This window comes from Rattus norvegicus, chromosome 17 (genome assembly GCF_021556685.1).
Source record: "Rattus norvegicus strain SHRSP/BbbUtx chromosome 17, alternate assembly SHRSP_T2T, whole genome shotgun sequence".
Taxonomy (NCBI): domain Eukaryota; kingdom Metazoa; phylum Chordata; class Mammalia; order Rodentia; family Muridae; genus Rattus; species Rattus norvegicus.
This window is the reverse complement of record NC_141550.1, coordinates 12,112,509-12,134,449: the sequence shown is the minus strand read 5'-3', so window position 1 is coordinate 12,134,449 and position 21,941 is coordinate 12,112,509. Positions and strand designations below refer to the sequence as shown.

General features: G+C 50.2%; 1 protein-coding gene across 1 annotated transcript in view; it reads right to left on the bottom strand.

Moving 5' to 3' along the window:
- Positions 1-1,318: 1,318 nt before the first annotated feature.
- Positions 1,319-21,941, bottom strand: part of Ror2 (receptor tyrosine kinase-like orphan receptor 2) — a 174,897-nt gene continuing 154,274 nt past the window's right edge. Inside the window, 6 exon segments of the mRNA NM_001107339.1 lie at positions 1,319-3,674; positions 5,045-5,247; positions 8,273-8,518; positions 9,998-10,312; positions 13,118-13,245; positions 21,106-21,136. Of these exon segments, the coding sequence (NP_001100809.1) occupies positions 2,229-3,674; positions 5,045-5,247; positions 8,273-8,518; positions 9,998-10,312; positions 13,118-13,245; positions 21,106-21,136 (2,369 nt within the window). The 3' untranslated portion in view covers positions 1,319-2,228.

The window sequence follows — 21,941 nt, the reverse complement described above, 5'->3', positions numbered from 1 at the left end:
CATGACCTCTGCACTTGTTATGTCTTGCTTAGTCAAGAGACTGGAAAGTTGGGACCACAGGAGGAGCCCGGTGAGGTCTCCTATGACCTAGCATGAGGCACCACATCACCTCAGGGGACTTGCTATTATAAGGTGTTTTCTAAGACAGTTCTTTCCCCTACAAGTGGCCAGACGATTTTGGGGGGCTCTGTGGGGCTCATGATGTCAATTCATTCAAGGTCAAGTCTGAATTTACAGAGTGAAGGAAACTGGAGGAACGGGCAACAGGCCCTGGAAATGAGTCCAAGAGGCCCCAGTGGGTCTCCGCATGCAACTCCTTGAGCAACACCAACAGCATCCCTAACTCTTGTTGGATCGACATTCTGGGCCAACAGCTAGTCAGACTGGGTGCATGGAGGCCAAAGACAGCGTCCACACAGCTCTCTGAAGAGAGTGGGCTGTGGGTAAGGGACAGGAGCAAAGGCATGTTCCCAGGCCTCTTCAGAGCAAAGGTCCCTTGGCTGGGGCACAGGGATTGTTTGGTGTGTCTGTCTCCAGGATCCAGCCCAGGCTGGCAAAGCAGGGGTGGGGACAGCCTCCGGCAGTGAAGAAATCTCTCCCCCTCTCTTAACCCAGCCCGTGACTTACCCTTCACTAGAGCCCTGCAAGTGATGCTCCAGGTTGAAGAACTTCCAGAGGTGTCAGACTAGAAACCCAAGGCCATCCTCACATCACCTGAAATGAATCCTCGCTTGCGGCTATAACAGAAAAGCAGCGGGAGGGAAGGAGAACAGATTCCTGGGGGTCAGGATCGGGTGGCCAAGAGAGGGCTGGATTCAATCTGTGTGTATTCCAAACACGGGTGGACATGTCACACCGAACCCCGGAAATACATACAACTAACATGCCAACCTAAGAGAGAGCGAGTGGCTATAAAGATAAACCATGTGTGGTGTGCAGGAGAGGGGAGGGAGGGACTGGTTGACTTTTTTAAGCAGCGGAAGTTGGCTCAGCAGGCTGTGCTACTTTGCCACCAAGCCTGAGTTTAATCCCTAGGGCCTGCGTTGTAAAAAATAACTGAACTCCACTCACACATACATGATACATGGTATACACACACGTGCATGCATAAGTATACGCACACACTCATGCACACACACACAATACACACATATGTACACACACATGCACACCCATGCACATGTGTACACACACATACGCACCCACACTCATTCATGCACACATGCAAACACATGCACACATACACACATCTGTGCACATACACACACACACACTCACACTCACACACTCACACACAAAGCGCATCCGGAGATAATACACATGATTAAATTACTAACTCATTATTTAGGATCAAAATACTTCCACGAAAATGGCACACAGAAAACCATATAAATTACATTTAAGGTCTGCACAGGATTCTTAAAAAAAAAAAATTAACAACACTGATTTTTTTTTTTTTTTGTACAACGTTGCTTCCTTTTGGACATTCTAAACCCAGGAAACATTCCCCCCCCCACCCTTGAATTACATACGCAGTAATCATTAAAACCCTTCACAAAATACAAGGTCGTGCTGGTTTTCGTAAAGGCACTTTCCCCCCCTTTAATACAAGGCACTCCCAACTGTTCAGAAGCTCCCCTGTCCTTCGGACCCCAGCAGGTGGCAGCATCCTGCTTCTGCTGGCCTTTGGCTGTTCAAACGAACAAGTTCTGCAGCCCGCCACAGAGAGAACAGCTCTCTCTCCGTCCTCAGCCAGCAGGAGGCTCGCTCAGCATCTACACCCCAAGGCGCCTCTCTGCTACCCTTCACAGCCCTGTTTCTACCCTAGTTTCTGAATCTTCCGCCCAGAAAACAGGGAGCGAAGATGTAGCCTGTCTCTTTGCACAGCATCTTTAGCTCACTACCCATCTACCATGAGGATGAAGCAGACAGAGGTGGGGGTCTCCCCGTCCCGTTTCTGAGGTGGTCATGCTGCAGGGACCCTGCCCGGGGTCCCTAGCTGAGATGGCCTCCAGCCGAACCGGGGCTGCAGAGACAGCTCTATGGGCACAGGGTGCAGGAGATAGTGTAAGATCTCTCACAGTCTCAAGTGGGTAGGCTCAAACCAGCCTGCCAGTCCCTGGGCTCTGGTGATGGACCCCTCTTGGGGATTTCTCAGAGCCATTTTGAGGTCCCCACTGGCCACATCAGGAACTTTCCGCCCCAGTGCTCCAGGCCCCGAATACTGCTCAGGCTTCAAGGTGGACATGGGCCTCGTTCACCTGGAGCGTGTCACTGTCTCCCAGGAGCTCAGTCTCTGGGACAGAACCTTCCTCCTCCTCCTCCGCTTCCTGCACAGGGCTCTGGGCCACGTCTTCTGGCATGTTTTGTACATCCTCAGTGCCCTCCGAGAGGAGGGCTGCCCTGTCCGCCACAGATGTGTTAGAGGGTGCCGTGGTGACATAGCCAGTGCTGGTGGAGCCGCTGCCACTGTGGTGTGAGCTGGGCTTGGGGACCATCTGAGGGGGCACCTGCTGTGGGGCCATCTGCATGGGGATTTGGACCGGGTAGAAGTTGGGCAGGTAGGCCCCATATGCCGGTACTGGCTGGTAGCCATTAACTGGGATGTAGAGCTGTGCCGGGGGCACCAAGGGTCTGATCTGACCCTTCATGGGGATGAACTGAGGCTGTGGGAAGGGCTGGGCCTTCTGCTTAGGTGCCATATAGCGGGCATTGCTCACATTGCTAACAGGGCTGGTGCTCAGGGAGCTGGTCTGTGTGGTGTTGCTGGCTCCTGAGGTCTGGGCCGAGCTATTGTAGTTGGACAGGTTGCCCCAGGATCGGAGCCGGCTGTGGATGTCCTTAAAGCGGGGCCTCCCGCTAGGAAACTCGTTCCAGCATTCGATCATGAGGGCGTAGACCCAGGCGGGGCAGTCATCCGGGCAGGGCAGTACCTGCCGGCTACGGATCATCTCCACCACGTCCTGGTTGGAGTAGCCACAGTAGGGCTGCAGGCCGTAGCTGAAGACCTCCCAGAGGACCACACCATAGGACCAGATGTCGGAGTCAATGGAGAACTTTCCGTACATGACGGCCTCGGGGGACATCCAGCGGATGGGAAGCAGCGAGTTGCCCATGAGTTTGTAGTAATCGGCGGAGTACACCTCTCGGAAGAGGCCCAAGTCTGAGATCCTCACGTTCAGCTTGTCATACACCAGCACATTACGGGTGGCCAGGTCCTTATGGACCACGTGGTGGCTGGACAGGAACTCCATCCCCGCGGCGATCTGCGCCACCACGTGAACGAAGTCCGGGGGCTCCAGGGCTGACTTCACCGTGCGGTCATCGTCAGTGCTGCCCACGTCCGAGTGCGGTGAGCGCATGACCAGGAACTCGTGGAGGTCGCCGTGGCAGCAGTAACTGAAGACCATGCTCAGGGGTTGGTCTTTGGTCACCACACCTAGTAGACAGACGATGTTGGGGTGCTGTAGCCGTGCCCGGAGCATGGCCTCTTGCCGGAACTCCTCCCGCAGGGGCCCCTCAGCCTTGTCTTTCAACGTCTTGATGGCCACCACCTGGGTTGGTTCTCCTGGGGCGGGCCCGAACAGGTGGCCTTTGTAGACCTTGCCAAACCGGTCCTCCCCAAGCTCCTCCATGAACCTCACCGTGGACAAGCTGATCTCTTTAAGTTTGGCCTGCCAAGAGGAAAAAATGTCAAATACAATGGTCAATCAAGTACCAAAGTGGAGTGGCTGGGTTCTCCGTCACTGGCAAGGCCTTGCTGGTCCTGTCTGTACTGGGCTCGGCCTGCCTGGCAGCCCTTCTAACACCTAACGCTGTGAAGCTACCCCCATCTAGAACCCTCCATAATTAACACAGCGACATGTTAGCTCTCTCCAAAATGTGAGCACACCTCTGTGTCCCCACTAACGCCTTATGCCCACACAGGCCTACATCTATTCAGGAACCGGTTTTCTAAAATCACCCAGGGACCCTACAGAGGGGTCCGCTCCCCATCACAGCAGGATGCTCTGTTTTTCCCAGGGGTCACCCTTAATGTTCTGCCTGTTGGAATGTGGTCAGAGCCTAGCACCACGTTCTACGGAGCCTGCCTCCGAGTCAGTGTGAGGCTTTCCTTTGCACTAGACAACCAGTTTGACGTTCTTTGGATGCAAGTGACACCCAGTGACATGAGTCCTGCCTGCTCCTTCTAGATGGACCATCTGCAGTCTCTAAGCCACTCCTCAAAAGCCAATCCCACCCCACAGCAAACAGCTGTGGATGAGGAGTGGAATGAGGCAGTCCTGTCCCCGGCGCCCCAAGAGCCTTCAAAGTCACCCAAGAGAGAACACTGGTCCCTAAGGCAGTCATGAGCTAAGTGTGCATGTCTGAGGCCTGGTGAGGCCATCACCTGCTTCCGGCTTGTTTCCCTGGCATCCTGATTAAAGGGAAGCCAATCTTTCCTTCAACACAAAAAACAGAAAAGCCCCCTACCCCCACCCCAACACATTCTCTCAAAAATGCACAGTAATCTTCAAATGGTGGGGCTGTCTGAATTCTCCTTTTCGGTGTCACCCTGAGGGCAAAACTGGGGCAGCTCCATGGGCTAGGAAGGTCCTAAGGCAGGTCGAGGAGAGGGCCAGTCTCAGGTGTGAATCCTATGGGCATGAAAGTTCCCATCTATTTACAGAAGCAGCTGCAGAAGCTACTTTCTGTTTTCAATGCTAAACTACCCACCCCTCCCCCAACTACACCCAGGAAAAGTATGGCTGATTGTTCCTAGGTTCTGCTCTCTTTTACTTTTTACCCAGGGTTCCTCAGCTCAGTGTGTGGAGAAAATCCAGAGTCTAGTGTCATAGGTACCCCATTCTGAGCTCTGGTGAGGGCACACAAGAGGGCCTATGTATGCTTGCCTGCTGATACACCATGTTTCTGCGGGAGCCCTATCACAGCTGCCTCCTAGAAGCCCCCAGGAAGACTTGTTTGTGCTGGTTGATACTCCATCCCTGCCCCCCCTTCCCACCCCATCCCACCCCTGCCTCATTAGCATAATGGGCGGGAGGACCTGTTTGTGCTGGCTGATGAGTGGCATCTCCATATCCTGGCTGGGCGAGGCCATCAGCTGCCGGCGCTGCGGGGTGGAGGCTGAGGCCTTCTGCTTGTTCCGGCACATGCAGACAAGGAAGAAAAGGCAGGCGATGACCAGGGGGATGGCAATGCTGGGGACCAGGATGTACAGGATCCCCATCTTGCTGCCGTCTCGGGGACCTGGGTACCACAGAGGGGATTCATGAGCTTTTAGAAGACACTCTCCTTTCAACTACAAGCGCTCAGCTCCGCCCCTTCCGCCATCAGGTAAAGAATTCAAATGTGGCTGGCAGTTCCTGGTGTTCCCCACCCCCTCTCATTTGACCCACTTTGATAACCTTTTCCCTACTTAACATTTTAATGCATTTCAACAGTTTTGTATAATGATGATATCTTTCAGGACAACAGTTATTGACGCCTTTGATGTGAAAGGAGTGCAGACAGGCAAGGGGGGTGGGGTGGGGGCGTGGACTGAGGATTCCGACCGACCAGACCTTCCCATTTTCCACTCATCCTTCTCCAGGAAAAGCTGAGCTTTGTCTCCATAGAAGGAAGTTACACGGGAAGGTGCAGAAGGTCACACAAGGAGACAGACTGAAGGGTTAGGTGGGGGACTGACAAACTCTGGGCAGCACATGGCTGAGGGCTGGCTGTCCCTGGATGGCTTCTCGCCCCATGCACCATTGTAACTGAAGCCAGTGTGATTTAAGAGGTTAAGGCTGAGCTTCTGTATAAGAGTGTGAGGTGGGCTCTCCAGAGGGCTTAGGGAACCGTGGGCTTCTCCTTCCCCTTAAACCCCTATAAGGAAGGACACCAAACTTGGATACTCTCTAAACAGCAAGCAATGGGCACCCGTGTGGAAACAAACAAGCCCTTTCTAGTGACTGTATATCTGAAAGAGATAACCCTGGTGCCACCTTGGGGAGGGACGAAAGACATCACCATGTCCCAAACCCAGCCTTGTCACCTGAAATAACAAACACTAAAACAAAATGACACTCAGCACCCTCCTCTGCCCCTATGCAGGAACTTCCCCAGAAGGACCCAGGATTCAGTGTTCCAGAAGTCCAGGGAGGCGGTGGACTTTAGGGTGGGTGTGAGGGTTTGTGCTGCCAAACAGATCCCGAGGTTGCAAGCCTCCGGGAACACCTTCAAGGGATTGTCTGTACCAATGGTACTCCACCCGAGGTTTGTGAGCCCTCTGGGAGTTGAATGACCCTTTCATAGAGGTCACCTAAGACCACTGGGAAACACAGATGTTTGCACTACAATTCCTAACAGTGGCAAAATTACAGTTACAAAGTAGCGACAATACTAATCTTATGGTTGGGGAGTCACCACCACATGGGAAGTGTATTAAAGGTTCACAGCATTGGGAAGGTTGAGAACCACTGCTCTAGACTAAGGGGCTGTCTTGATTGGGATAATTGATGTGGGAATACCTAGCCCCTGGCCTGGGAATCCTGGGCTGAATATAAACAAGCCGATGTGTTTGCAGATCCCTCTCTGCTCCTGAGACGACACGTGATGGCTGCTCCAAGTTCCTGCTGCTCCCCTCCAGTTGCTTTTGCTAATTGTACGTTACTATGGCAACACGAAAGAAACTAAAGGGGGGAGCTTTCGCACCCCTCACCCCAAGAGCAGAAATGTGAGCCCTGCCCACACTGTAACCCATTCATTTGTTTTATCATAACCTACTAGGGGGAGGATCGTATCAGAGAAATGGGAGGCCATTACTCATGGCGATGCAATGTCACCAAAGGCTGTCATGCTACTGATGGATTGGTACCCAACTTCCCACAGTGTTTCAGCTATATACAGAGTAACTTAAAAAAAACATTTTTTTTAAAATTTTGTTTGTTTGATGTAGGAGTGCTCTCTCGGCATGTACACCTGCACACCAGAAGAGGGCATCGGATCCCATTACATGGTTGTGAGCCACCATGTGGTTGCTAGGAATTGAACTCAGGTTTCTGGAAGAACAGTTACTGTTCTTAACCCCTGAGCCATCTCTCCAGCCCTACAGAGTAACCATTAAGGCATACGGAAGCTGCACTTTCCTAGGATGTGCACGCCGTCTACATTATTCTGCTTTGGAGCAGAGTAAGACATTTTGGTCTCTTCCCGTCAGAACAGACAGACCTGTGGGCTCCTCTGGCTGTACCCATTCCCGCCCATGCTGTCCTGACCACCCCAGAGCCTCCTGATACACCAGAGGCGCTTTGGTATCTGGCTATCACCAGCTATCCTTCAGGCCGTCCCTGCGTTAATGCCTCAGGAACACACACCTTCCTATAACCTACGATTCCAGGTCTGATAACCTATATATTTTTCTTTAGATAACTGCTCAGCAAAACGCCCCCTCCCTGGACACCCGCATGGATCTGGGAAAATCACTGTGCAAAGCCTGATGTCTGTCTTTCTAAAACTCCACCCAGTTGGATGTCTGACACAACTGGATGCCTGACACCCAGCAATCTCAGGCCCCCTCTTTAGCGTTTTCCCAGCAGGCCTCGGGGACCCATTTCTCCGCTCTGCGGAAGCATTCCCTTGGAAGTAGATTCCACTTGGATGTGAAGTCATGCATTTTCATTAACAAGGTGCACCCCTGCAGTGAACAGACGCCCTGTGACCCCAGCTCCCCTGAGGCTGGTGATGGATAAGTACATCTGTGGATGTGAGCCCCTCAGAGCAGCAGGGCACTCAGACATGGCTGACTACTGATGTTTTAAGCCAGCCATTGCACATCCGTCGCCCACTCATGACATACCAGGGACACTGTGGGGGGTGTAGAGACCTGAAATCAACTGCCTCCAAGAAACAGGACAAGGGCTAAGGAAAAATTATTTCCAAACTTAGAAACACTGTGCAGTGATGTTGTTGTGAGAACCCAGGTGCTTAACTGAATGTTCAGGACCACAGACACAGGGACCTGGTAGAAGGAATGTTCTAGAAAGCACATGGCGGTCACTGCTGGAAGGTGAGATTAGCGCTGCCTAGCACAGCATTTGGAGTTTTTATAGCTTAAAACATCCTGTGATGATCTGCTATTACAATACTGTTTAAAACGAATGATTGGGTGATAATATGGGACACAAGACATCCCCACTGCCCCCTGGCAAGACACAAACTCACATTACAGGCAACAGATAACATTTAAAAATATATATATATATATATATAGAGAGAGAGAGAGAATACATACTACATGGGGGTACGTCACACAGTTCCACTCGTACGTTTTTATTCTGCGTAAAGCACCACGGGCCTTCCATCTGGCCTCCCGGGTTCCGGCAGTAGGCGTGGCCTCCTCCCAGCTCTGGAAATTCTGTGCTGGACAGGCGATGGCTGTGGGGATGTTGCAGAGCCCAAGGCTGACATTGGTGGCCTGACTTGGTGGTGCTGGCCATGCCCCTGTAATCAGTGCCTGAGCCGTTGTAACACTGGTGATCTGAGAGAAACAGAGAGTCAGGGGCCTGAGCATCCCGGGCCATGGGCAAGCCTGTGTGCTGAGCCCTCTTTCCCTTAGGGCTTTCAGAAAGGAACAACAGAGCCACCCTGCCTCCTTGCTGGAAACCCAAAAGACCTAAGGGTTTTACATATGACCCGAGAAGTAGCACTAGAGGGACTGAATCAAGTCCCAAGCCCACCAGTGACACAGAAGGTGCCACAGGGACACATACGGGAAGCAAGCCTCTATTGCAGATGCTGCAGCCCCGAGACCACTTATGGCATTCCACCAGGCACCCACACCCATCCACCCAGGCCGGGATGCTAATGCCAACAGTAGCCTGTTCTAGAAGCAATTTGGAACTACAGAGGCAACAGGGGCAGGTCCCAGGCCTGGCCCTGCACCTGCAAAGACCATGTTTGCTGCCCAGTGAGAGTCTGGCCCAGTCACGTGTGAGGACAGACACACGGCCTCCACAGAGGCGTTCGAACCTGGGATGTGTCTGATAAGCTTCACAAGTGTTTACTGCACACTCTGTCCTATGAAACATCTAAATCTTAACTCACCAGCTCAGTAACGTGATCATTGTGGTGAGAATGGAGAACGTGTGAGTTTCAGCCTCTTGCTCCGGTCACGGCATAAAACCGAAGTCAAGGTGTGGGGGTACATGCTGGGACCAGGCCCTGACTACCCTGGTAAGGAGTTGCCCACTTCTGGAACACCCAGATGAACCACAGATATCAGATATCCTTAGAGTCTGCAGGAAAGAAGCCTCAGGCCTGGGTCTTTGGGTCTCTCTACCTGTTCTAGACGCCCCGCCCCCTGAGGTCTTCACTGCTGCTGACAGAGCCATGCTAGACCTACCCAGACTGGCCTCTGTCCACCTGCCAGGGCTCGTGGAGCTGACTAAAACCTCCAGCGCACAGGCATGGGGATGATGGGGAACCATGTGGCACTGTGCTGCGGAGGAAAGATGGGGGCGTGCCTCTGTCCTGTGCAGATTCAAAGTGGCCACGCCCAGATCTCGGGCTCCGAAGAAGGGACTAGCCCCTATCTTTGCGATCAGATGTTCCACGGGCAGGCACCCAGGAAAGCTGATTGGCCCAGATTCCCTTCTCTAGGGATGCCTGTTTGGGGCTCGCTGAGCTCTTGAAAGTTGTCCAGTGCTAGGAATCCTTGGGGCTCAGGGTCCTGAAGACCATTAAACAAGCTGGGAGACTGGCTCTGCCACTCCAATGGTCCCAACATGGATTGGAGTATGAACCCAAGATCACTGGCTTTGGAAACCCCAGGTTCAAGGAGATGGACCCAGTTGAGGGAAGGGCGCAGCTCAGGTAAGAGCCTGGTACAGGTTAACCATTCAACCGCTAGAGGGCGCTGTGGACTCTGGCAATAGACCTGGCCCTGCTTAGAAGGGCACAGAGACCTTAAGAAGCGTAGAAGTGTGTTTGCTCAGCTCTGCACCCCCGGGAAACTCACAGCGACCCAGCCTCTCGGCGGGGATCCCGATGCGCATGCAGTTCGCAGCATCAGGGCTCTCGGGCATGGGCAGCGCTTCGCACTTGGGCAGCTGGAGCCGCATGAGGATGAGAGGGTTGGAGCGGGCGATGGTGTACTCCTGGCGGCACAGGTCATTCTCCAACACCTCACATTCATCCCGGCACAGCTCCCGCGGCTTGGGCGCCCGGGAGCGCGCGTCGCATAGAGGAAAGACGAAGTGGCAGAAGGATGGGATGGCAAACTGCGAGCACTGGTCTGACAGGTGCGTGGAGGTGCCAATCATGGTGAAGGCAGCTGCGTGGAAAAGAAACTGATGAGCGGTAGACAGCTCAAGCCCCGCCCCCACCCAAGATACCCCGCCTTCAATCAGTCTCTAATCTGTCCCACTCCTCAGCCCTGCCCTTACCAAATGATGAACCCCGAAGCTCCTACCCTTGGTCCTTGATCCTCTCCACCCCCTCAACTTCACCCCTACCAAAGATAGCTCTCGCTCCGTCCTCTCCTCTGGGTTTCCAGGTACCTGCAAGGCTTCTGTCTGGCCTCCTGACAAGCCATCACCAACCATCCCTTTTCTCTGGGCCCCAAGCCCTGACGTGGGTGCCCATCTGAGACTGTCTCACACCCCCATTATCCTATTCCAGACCCACAACTTCTGATCCACACCCTAAACACCAACAATCACAACTCTAAGTGCCCCTGCACCTCTATGCTTTGTCCAAACCACAACCTTAGCACCATCAATGGCTCACTCTACAACCCTGACCCCCGACCCCGACTCCTGTGGCTACCCTGAGTCCTGGACACTCACTCTATCCCTCGACCTCATTCTAGCCCTGGAGACCTTGCCTCACTCCACCTATCAGAGCTTATCTCCTGAGGATCTAGTCTGTGCGTGAGTTCTACAGCACGGGGTTGTACACAGCCTGACGTAGGAACATAGCAAGAAAGAGGAGGGATCTAACTGAGGGGCTCTTCTAGTACCCCAGGCTCACCCTGAGAGGTCCAGCCAAACAGCCCAGATGGTAAAGGGGATGTGCATGGAGGGCTGGGAAAGTCAGAGGGGGCATGAGGTATCCAGTAAGAAATGGAGAACGGAAGCAGCCAGGTTCCTCTGCCTACACACCCTGCAGATACTGTGAACGCTGCAAAAACTCAAAGGCTGAGAGCCTGGGGTGTGCACTACCACATGTAGCCAGCAGGTGGCGCTGCTGCCCGCCATTTAGTCCCAGGATACAATCCCAGACCCTCCAAATATTGAGTCTGGGTTCCAGCCACCTCTCATTTACTGTATAAAAGTGACAGTTGGTCTTTCAGTCCTTTATAGTCCCTGAGCCTATTCCTCTATCTGTAAAGTGATGAGTTGAGACTACATTTAGAGATGAACTTCCACACAGTACCTAAAATACTGGTGGGATGTGAGTGGCCCCAGGGATTGGCTAGCTCTGGGGCTGGCTATCATAGGCCTTACTCTTGTACAGGCACCAGAGATCAAGGACAATGTGTCCAGGATTTGCTTTAACTAAGGAATGAACTCCCCAGTAGAGAGTTGGCAATGAAGGGGACTACTGTCAGAAAAGTCAGCCTTGGTAAGGGCTAAGAAAGGCAAAGTCGGTATTTACTGTAGGGAGCCAGCCCACAATGTCACAGCCATATTTACAGGGCTCCAGATGTGTCATTTGAGGGCTGTTTACCCAAAATCAGCTCTAGGCAGGGAAGGTGCTTCCACAACCCCTGCTCCTCATCTGTGCCTACACCCAGAATGTCACCCATTGACCGATCTCCAGTATGCTGGCTAGCTTTAATGTGGACCTGACACAAACTAAAGTCATCTGACAGAATGAAGCCTCAATGAAGAAAATGCCTCCATGAAATCAGGCCGTGGGCAAGCCAATGGAGCATTTTCTTAATTAGTGATTGATGGGAGAGCCTATCGTGGGCGGTGCCTCGCTTGGGGTAGAGGCCCTGGGTTCTATGCCTGAGCAAGCCATGAGGAGCAAGCCAGTAAGCAACATCCCCCCTGCCTCAGTTTCCCAAGTGCTTAATGCAGACCTACACTGCCATGGCTAGCTTCATGCCTTTGTTCAAAGAGCTATAAAGTCAAGCTGCTCCGACATCCCGGCTCTCTGGTCCTTTCTCTGATCCTTTGAGAGGAATCTGGGTGGCATTCTGAAGACTAATTCAAGTATATCAGGACACATGGCTTGTCCCATGGGTCATAACTATAAGCTTATCGCTAATGAATTCAAACTAGGGGAACAAATCCGAGCATGCTGACTTATGAAAGATGAGCATTGTTCCCCATAACCCACCAGCTCTACAGAAGAACCTAGAAGAATTTCTGACTTGAGGATGCTCCCACATTTTAAAACACCTGTGTAGTGAGATCTTTGGGGAGGGAACCCAAGTTTCAACACAGAATTCACTAATGTGGTTCATCCATGTGGTCTAAGGTGATTTCATATCACATTTTTAATGTATTTGTGCATGAAAGAGCTTGGGGGCACCGAACCAGAAAAGCCATTGCGAAATGAGCTCCTCTGCGGGGTCATGTTGGTTCTGTGACTCAAAGCCTATTGGATTCTGCATTTGCAGGATCAGGACAGGGCAGATTGAAGCAGTTTTCATGGGACAGGCTCTGTTCTCACAAGGTTGATGAGAAGGAACAGGTCTGCCCCACACCCCTACAGTACTCCCTTGCAGCTAGCTTCCTGTCTTGCCCAGTGATCCCCACTTCTCAGATGGGTTCCTACCATGATGGCTCCCACTATGATGTGGTGAAGCTAAAGAAGCTTCAGTGGGCTGGAAGCTGTGAGCCAAGGAAACATTTCTTTCTGGGGTGTTTAACTTTGAATATTTTATTATTGTGCCTGATAAAGGACTTAACACACTAACCTAAAACACTGGAGATATTTTAGGGCAAAACACGTAAGCAAGTGCAACTGCTTCTGAGGAAGATCTCATTTCCTACTACAACAGAATTTAGAGAGCCTGACAGTCTGTGGCACTAACTGATAAAACACTAGAGTGGTGGCCGGTCGTCTGCACAGGAGGAGCCTATATATGCTCTTGCTGAACCCCGAGGGGCCTGTGTGCTCCTACCTGTGATTCGGTTTTCAATCTCCCCCTGCATCTGGAGGGAGTCCACATAAATAGTTCGGTTCCCAATGAAGCGTGCACAGGCGATCCCTCGGTAAGGCTGGCAGAAGCCATCTTCCTGGTCGTCATCCCTGGAAAGACATACAAACCTCCATGAGTGACTGCTGAGGACAAAGAGTCCACGGAGTGGTTTTAATCCAGAATCTTACAAACCGTCAATGCTCTGCTTTGTTTGTTTAGTCCTGTGACAGGGCCTTTCTATTTAATCAGGCTAATTCTGAACTCATTCTGCAGTCTAGTCTGGCTGTGAGCTCTGAGGGGCCATGCTGCCTCAGCCTCCTGAGTGTTGGGATTACATCGCCATACTTGGCAGGCCAGCATTTCTGTTTTACTTGGTCCAAAAATTCCATGAGCAGGAACAGCATAACATAGTGGTTTTCTTCTTACTACCCAACTTTGGAAGCAACCAGATGCATAGATAAACCAGTGGGGGTTCCACACAACAGGACACGAGTCAGGGAAAGGATGTGGGTGGTTGGCATGGGGACAATGAGCCCATCTGAAAAGCTCTGTGCTGTGTGTGTGCGTGGAACTCCAACTCTGCAATGCTCCTGAAAAGGCAAAGTCTAGAGGCAGGAACCAGATCCCAGACTGCTGGATGCCGAGGGGGAAGAGGATGGGTCTGAGTTTCTCAGAGGACTGGAAACTTCTAGAAATGCTGATAGCATGCTGGGTATGTAGGCATAAACCCATAGAAGGGGAAACTCAAAATGAACCCTAATGCACATTGCTCGATTCAGCTTGTGATGGTCAGTTGATTCGGACTCCATCAGTGGCTGTGTTATAAGAGGACAAGAGAGAACACTAACTTCTGGTCAGACTGGCTGCAAACCTAACACAGATGTTTAACAACTTATTGGTCACTTTTTAAAAAAGATTTATTTATTACGTAAAAACACTGTAGCTGTTCAGACACACCAGAAGAGGGCATCGGATTCCATTACAGATTATTGTGAGCCACCAAGTGGTTGCTGGGATTTGAACTCAGGACCTCTGGAAGAGCAGCCAGTGCTCTTAACCACTGAGCCATCTCTCCAGCCCCTATTGGTCACTTTTAAAAGACAAGTGCCAAGCATGAATGGACTTCTTTTTTTCTTTTGAGACAGGATCTTACTGTGTGCCTCTGGATGGAACTCGCTATGTACATCAGGCTGGCCTCAAATTCACAAGGATAGGCCTCCTTCTGCCTCCTGGCTGCTAGGATCAAAAGTGTGCACTACCATTCTAGCCCCAGGAAGACTTCTTACAAATGAGGTGATGTGGACATGAGGTGTTCATCCACAGATTCTTAGCACAAGGATATTACACACCTAACACACTTCTCATTCTTGAGCTACATCAGAGACTGGCATCCCCCTCACGGTGCCCTCATTTATAAACAAAGATTTTTTAAATAATTTTAAATTATTAATTAATTTTAATAATCCATGAAGTGTGTTCCAGCACTGAAATGCTGGGGGCAGTCTTTGAGAAGAACAAAGGCAGCACATGTGGGTGTCCTCTGCTTTCTCCATGGCAACAGAGGGCACTCCAAAAGTCTGTCCCAGAGAAACTGGCACCACAGTCGACTGTACAGAGGACACTCTGAGGCGCAGCCTGGAGTCTGCTGTGTGGATAACATAGATGATACTGGCATACATAAGGGGCTCAAGAGGTTTCAGGACAGTAGTCTGTTCTCTTTTCTCCACGGCTGACCTTTCTTTTTTTTTTTTTTTTTTTTTCTTTTTTTTCGGAGCTGGGGACCGAACCCAGGGCCTTGCGCTTGCTAGCAAGCGCTCTACCACTGAGCTAAATCCCCAACCCCTCAGCCTGACCTTTCTAGAACCCACTGCTGTAATAAAATATCTGATGATGGCAGCTTAAGGAGGGAAGGTTTATTCTGGCTTATGCTTAGAGGGTCCATTATGCAGTAAGGAAGTGATGGTGCAGGAGCAGGAGGCAATTGGATACATTGTATCTACAGACAAGATCAATGAATGTAATAGATACATTGTATCTACACTCAGAGAAGAGTGGTGAATGTAGATACATTGTATCTAAGTCAGACAAGAGTGATGAATGCAGATACATTGTATCTACAGTCAGACAAGAGTGATGAATGCAGATACATTGTATCTACACTCAGATAAGAGTGATGAATGCAGATACATTGTATCTACACGCAGACAAGAGCAATAAATGTATCTACAGTCAGACACGATGGATAATGACGACGACGACGACGACGACGACGACGACGACGACGGGCTTGCTTCCATCTTCCAAGGGGTGGATGCTGCTGCCCACATTCAAGGCAAATCTTCTAATCTCAGGTCAACCTTTCTAGAAATCCCCTCCGGATATACCTATACAAATTTCCATGGTAATTCTAATCCCTTCAATGTCCAATTCCTTGACAATGAAAACTAGGCATATTTATCTCAACAGCCCAAGGAGCCTCAAAGGAGGCAACTGTAGTGGGGTGCAGCAAAGTTTTCAGAGCTGCTGTGTGAGAGGGCACAGCAGCGGAGCAGGGGATCCATGAATGAGCCTCTGATGTGACCTTAGGCCTGGGAGTCAGGTGCATGAAAGAAAGGAACATGTTCTCACCGCCCACAAGATCCTCAGAGATGTGTGGAGTCGGACTGAATGCCCTGTTCTACCTGACTTGGCCAGGTACAGGCCAGAGCCTGGCCACACTGGAAGCTGGGAAGGGAAACAACTACTGGGAGAAACCACAGCCAGGGAAGGAGACAGGTGGACTAGAGCTGTGCGGTTAAGAGATGGAACCAGTAGGAACCAGAGGCCCCAGGGAAACTGAGGCAGGGCCCTACAAATAGGAAGCAAGCCCCAGAGCCTCTCCTGTTAAGAAAGGCCTCCAGAGGAGGCATCCTAAGAAGAAAGAGGCCACAGAAGGTCAAGGAACGATCCAGATTAGAGACCAACTGCATCAGTCAGTTAGCATTTGTGAAGGGGGAGGGGATCTGTTAAGTGGACCATTAAAGGAATTGGGAGTATAATTTAATATCCAGACATTATACTACTGTCACGTAACATCCCTCATTTTAGGTAGCACACAGACTTAAGTATTAAGACACAATTTTTATTCACTACAGGATGTAAAGAGAATTACCTTTCTTTCTGTGTATGTGTGTGTGTGTGTGTGTGTGTGAATATGGGCATATCTTCATCCTCCGCTTTGTTTGGGATAGGGAAAGAGAGGTGTGGTCTCTGCTCTTCCACTGTATACTCCAGACTAACTAACCTATCAGCTTTGAAGATCCTCCTATCCTCACCTTCTATCCCCATAAGAGCAACAGGTTACAGAAACACCATCATGTCTGGTTTTCACATGGAGGCTGGGATTTGAACTCAAGCTCTCATGCTTGCCCTGCAAGCACTCTTACCCATAGAGTCATCCCCCCAGGTCCCAAAAGTTACACACTTCCTATTCTAACAAGGCGGTTTTGAGTTAAAAATTAAGACTAGCATCTCTCCTTCAAGCTCCACTTGTGGTTGGTTGAGGTGAACCTCTAAGGGACTGGAGGTCTAAGCTTCAACACCAAATGCCATCTCAGTCTTTTTCTGAGAATATTACTTGTAATAAGGCAGCCTGGCTTCTCCTCAAGTCATCTTTAGTCACTGGCTTGTCAGTGGCAATTAAAATTGTTTTTATCTTGTTATTGTCCTGTAATTAGGATAAAACCTGAACTGGAGTTAAAAAAGTTATTCTCGGGCTGGAGAGATGGCTCAGCGGTTAAGAGCACTGACTGCTCTTCCGAAGTTTCTGAGTTCAAATCCCAGCAACCACATGGTGGCTCACAACCATCTGTAAAGAGATCTGATGCCCTCTTCTGGTGCGTCTGAAGACAGCGACAGTGTAATATAAATATAATAAATAAATCTTAAAAAAAAAAGTTGTTCTCCATAATAGCACTGGGAGAGCTGTAGGAGCAGCCAATGGCATTCTGCTTTGGGGGTGCACCTGACTGTGAGCCCGGCACAGAGAAACAGACACTCAGGCGACAGAGGTCCTGGGTCTGCAGACTGACAGGTAAGGTGGACTTGGTAATGGAAATTCTAGGGCCGCAAACATGCAACTGGCTAACATGGTGCCAGTTGTGGTCACACTTGGTAGCCAAGAAAGTCAGAAAATAAAAGGGTTTAAAGACATGGCGCCAAGGAAGGTGACTTTCAAAATACCAAGAATTAGCTTAATGTTTAACTGCTCAAAAGCACAGGGCGCTTTCTTGAGGCAGTGTGTCATACACCCGTGTACCCAAAGGTTGGCTGAGGACAACAGCAGAAGGAACGGGCTCTAATGCAGAGGCTCTGGGCATCACAACCTTGTGCCTAGTGCACAGTGGACACGAGTTAAAACAGAAGAAACGAACCCCACTGTACATAGGGAATGTCAGGTAGGCATGATCCTCAGGGCATCACCCCAACCCAAAAGAGCCTATAAGAAGGGCCGTGCCACCCTTTCTTCTCTACACACACCCTCCTCACCATCAACTGAAAGCAGATAGAAGGATGGCAGGAAATCCCTTAAGTACCCAGGGCAGCCACCTGCCTTCCGTAGCACAGCAAAATAAGTCTCAGGCTGCCAGCACCAACATGTGGTCTGAAGGCAGAAAGCAGAGCGAGAGCAAGAGACAGACAGTCACATTTCTGTGTGAGGACCAATAACAGCCCCCTCCTCGGAGTCACATGACACGGGATGAACTCTGCCTCCTTTGTCAGTCATGCCCCTCCCCCTCCTGCTTGCCATCCACCAACAGAACATTGACCAAGGGCAGCCAGGAAGGCTATGTCTCTGCCAAGGAAACAGGGCCATGGAGGAGCCACTGAGCGGGACAGACTGGTCACTCCTAGAGCACACAGACAACTAAGGGATTATTTACTTATTAAACCCACCCCTTTGCCTTCCTTCCAGAGAAATCACTAGCTGCTTCGTCTCAGAGAGTCAAAATCAATAGGAAAAACAAAGTCACAAAGCCACAGCTACAGAAAGCCTAAGGCCAGTGACCTCAGTCCACAGGGATGTTATCAAAGTATCCACCTATGGTGGCCACCAGGGACTGGAGCCAAACAGCCTGAGGGGATGAGGGGCACAATTGAGAGATTTCAGTCACCATGAGATAAGCTGAGCCCAAGCAACCTGTTTACTATGACACAGTGAGTTAGGAACAACGTACTGTGTAATTAACAAGTTCGAACAGGGGGAGGGGCTGGGGGTGGGGAAAAAAAAGTTCGAACAGAGAGATCTTACCTATTCTCATCGCAAAAAAATGATAATTATAGGAGATGATGCCCGTGCTAATTGGCCTGATTAGGTCATTCTACAACATGTAAGTATATCAAGACATCATGCTGTATTTTATAAACAGATAAGAGTATAATCCTGACCTCAGGGTGTTTTGCATGCTAATACTTTTATTGTCGAGCTATGCTCTCAAACTATGCACACAAATTTTAGTGCTTATTCTATTTATTCATTATTTTGTGTATCATATCCTGAATTGAACCTAAGGCCTTGGGAATGCTAGGCAAGGGCCCTATCTCCTTTGTTCCCAGCAGAGTTTCATGACATTGCCCAGGTTAGCCCTAAACTCATTCTGTAACCCAGGCTAGCCTTGAACTTTCAATCCTCCTGCCATAGCTTCCCATATAACAGGGATTACAAACTTCCACTAAGAGGCCTGGCTGTAAAGTTTTCATTTGGCAATTTAAAAATGAATCGACTCCCTTCATAGTCATCCCCCAGCACAGAGCCAGATTAGCCCAGCACCGAGTTAAAAAGAGTAACTCACACCACCATTCTAATTCTGTGATCATCATCCCGCAACAGGAAATCTCTGTGAGAATGTTAACATGTGAAAGCTACTGCTGTTTGTATACCTGAGACTGTGACTACAAAGACACACTCTTTGTTCTTAGCTGTTAACACAGTATACAATGTAAACACTGTGTATCCACACTGAGGTAATTCGGGATAGGTGTGAGGCTATCCGAAACACTCTGGGAAGTAGGAAATTGGATGGATGGATGGATGGATGGATGGATGGATGGATGGATGGATGGATGGATGGATGAATAGATGGGTTGATGGATGGATGGATGGATGGATGGATGGATGGATGGATGGATGGATGGATGGATAGGGCACGGGAGGAAGACACAATGAAGCCAGCAGAGTGAATGGCAAGGGCTTGCCTGTGGCTGGGTGCTCACTCTAAAATGCCGCCCCCAACATCTCATGCTTGAAATATTTCATAATAAAATGTTGGGAGGGGAATACTTCAGAACATAGAAAGCATGGCTCTTGTGAGGAAAATTCAGCAGAGACCTCAGTCCTCACCCATTACCCATGAATTCACTATTAGTCCAATCTAAACAGTATCCGTTCAAGGAAACTACAGACGACATTTTTAAACAAGACACAACACAAAGAGCCCAAGAATTCTCCACAGAACAGAAAACTTTATATTTCCATTTGGGTGTGGGCTGCACAGCTCAGTGAGCAAAGGAACTTGCCTCCAAGACCGACTGTCTATCTGAGTTCTAATCCCAGGACCCAGAGAGCGAACTGTACTGTAACATCCCCAGCTAGTTCACAAAATGTCCTGCTTTCAGACACGGTTTAAAACGAAGAGGAAATCAACAGTATGAAACATTCTACATACGTGACAATTTACCACTCTACCAAAGTCTATGAAGAGATCGGTTTTGCAGCTCTACAAATTTACATATTTGATATTGCCTGGACAAATATTTATGTACACTATAATAGTCATTAAATGGTGGGTAAGGGAATTCCAACGACAGTACTCATAATAGCATGTATCTATGTGTTGTGTTTGCAGTGCTAGGGGCTGAATCCAGAGCTTCATGTATGTCCCTAACCACACTACCACATCCGGCAACAAGAATGAGTGGTCTAACAGTATGTAACATTCTATAATAACCCTCGGTATGATATGGACGTGTATGGAGATAAGAACAAAGAACTATTTCAAGTTTTTAATTGACATGTGCCTCTCTAAAGCCACCCACACCCATCCCCACCCACACCCACTCTCCCTGAGGCCATTTCTCTGCTTCAGTCACCCTGGGCGCTAAGTGTTCCTAATGAGTTGGGGTGCTGGCTTCTCGGCATTCCACCCATCTGCCCAGAGTGTTGGCTGCTGCTGTCCACTCAGCTGCCCACTGCCCCGCCCTTACTCCCACTGGAATCCTCTCGTTCTTCATCTGGTGGGTCCTGAGGCCAGGTGGAGATGAGAACCCGTAAACAAGTTCTGTCTTGCTGAGAAATCTGAAAGGATTTAGGACAGGATGATCGCCCACCCACAAAGTCAGATGATAGAAGGAGTAACTCTCCCGTCAAAGAAAGAGCTAGCAAGCCGCAGGGCAGAGACTGCCCTTTATGGCTAGTCTGAAGAGGAGTGACTGTTTTCCTGGGAAACCAAAGCCCGAATCCAAGGCTAGAACCCACCAATACTCCTCTTCTTTAATGCGAACTTGAGAATCTGCTGCGGAGGGTGTCACAACGATCAAATAAGGCACGGGTGCCAGGGGACAGAACCAAGTGGCAGAGGCTGTGCAAGAAAGACCCTGGGTTCCGTCTTTAACACCAGACAGAAACTAGGAACTGCAGATTGGCGGTGCTGGCTTGCAGAACGAGAATGGCTTCCCCATCCACCAACACTCCTGTGAGAGTCTGGTGTGCAAGCTTAGGTATCCCGTTTCGTTGCCCTGGTGCAATTAGGGTGGCTGAGAGCAATTAACATCTGTTTATGATACTGTAAGTTTTCCAACTCCAATTAAATGCCTGCTTAGCTGGGCTCCCAGCAAACTCGGTATAGACGTGGCCATCTTAGGGCTCAAAACCTTCACTCTGACACAAGAGAAACCCTCAGGATGCCAGCCGAGTGATGGAGACGCATACTTACTGAAAATTGTGGTTCGGGCTGTGCGTTGGACCTAAAGACAAACAGAAACAGAAAGACAAGTTATTGATATGGCCAGTGGTAAGGACGGTCCAGCAGCTCCTCCGTGGCCAGCTGTCCCCGGGCTGCGGACTCTCCTCCCACTCATGAGGCCGTGCCAGTGACACCAGACACCCCAGAGAGAGAACTTTCTGTGTAGGGGCTTGTGTGGGGGCTTTTCCTGTCCCTGCCTGCTCCTCATCTAAAATGTATCCACAAAGCCTGCTTTGCTCATTAGAGCTGGCTCTAATGCGAGCCCAGAAGACAGGCCGGAGGTGTATGCAACCCAGGACTGTCCCCGATTGAGTCAAAGGAGGATAATTTGCTTCTGCCATCTAATCCTGCCGTCCCAAGCACAGAAACTCAATACCGCAGCTTATGTTCCTCCCCCAGTCCCCCAAGCAGGGCCAGCTTTGCACATGAAGGATCGGTGTGCACTTGAAGCAGAACCATAGAAAAGGCATGGCTAGTGAGTCCTAGCCAGTGGCTGGGGGAACCACAGAAGGGTCCTAGGTTCTGGCCCCTGTCGTCCTCCATGAGGGCCAGGCCTCCTGCAGTGTAGTCTTGCTGGGCACTTCCCATCTCACCTTGAACGTCTGGGATGCTTTTCAGTAGCCTGGGTTCACAGGCTGCTCCGCCTGCCTTCTCCTCTATTAGCAGTAAAATAGGAAAGGAGCTTGCTCTCTCCTTCGAGGAGAGCCTTGGGGCGTTTTCTGGATTTTATTTTGCTGACCTGTACATGCTCAGCTCCAAATACTAAACGTGTCCCTCGCTCTGCACCGTGAATGCTATCTGCTAGC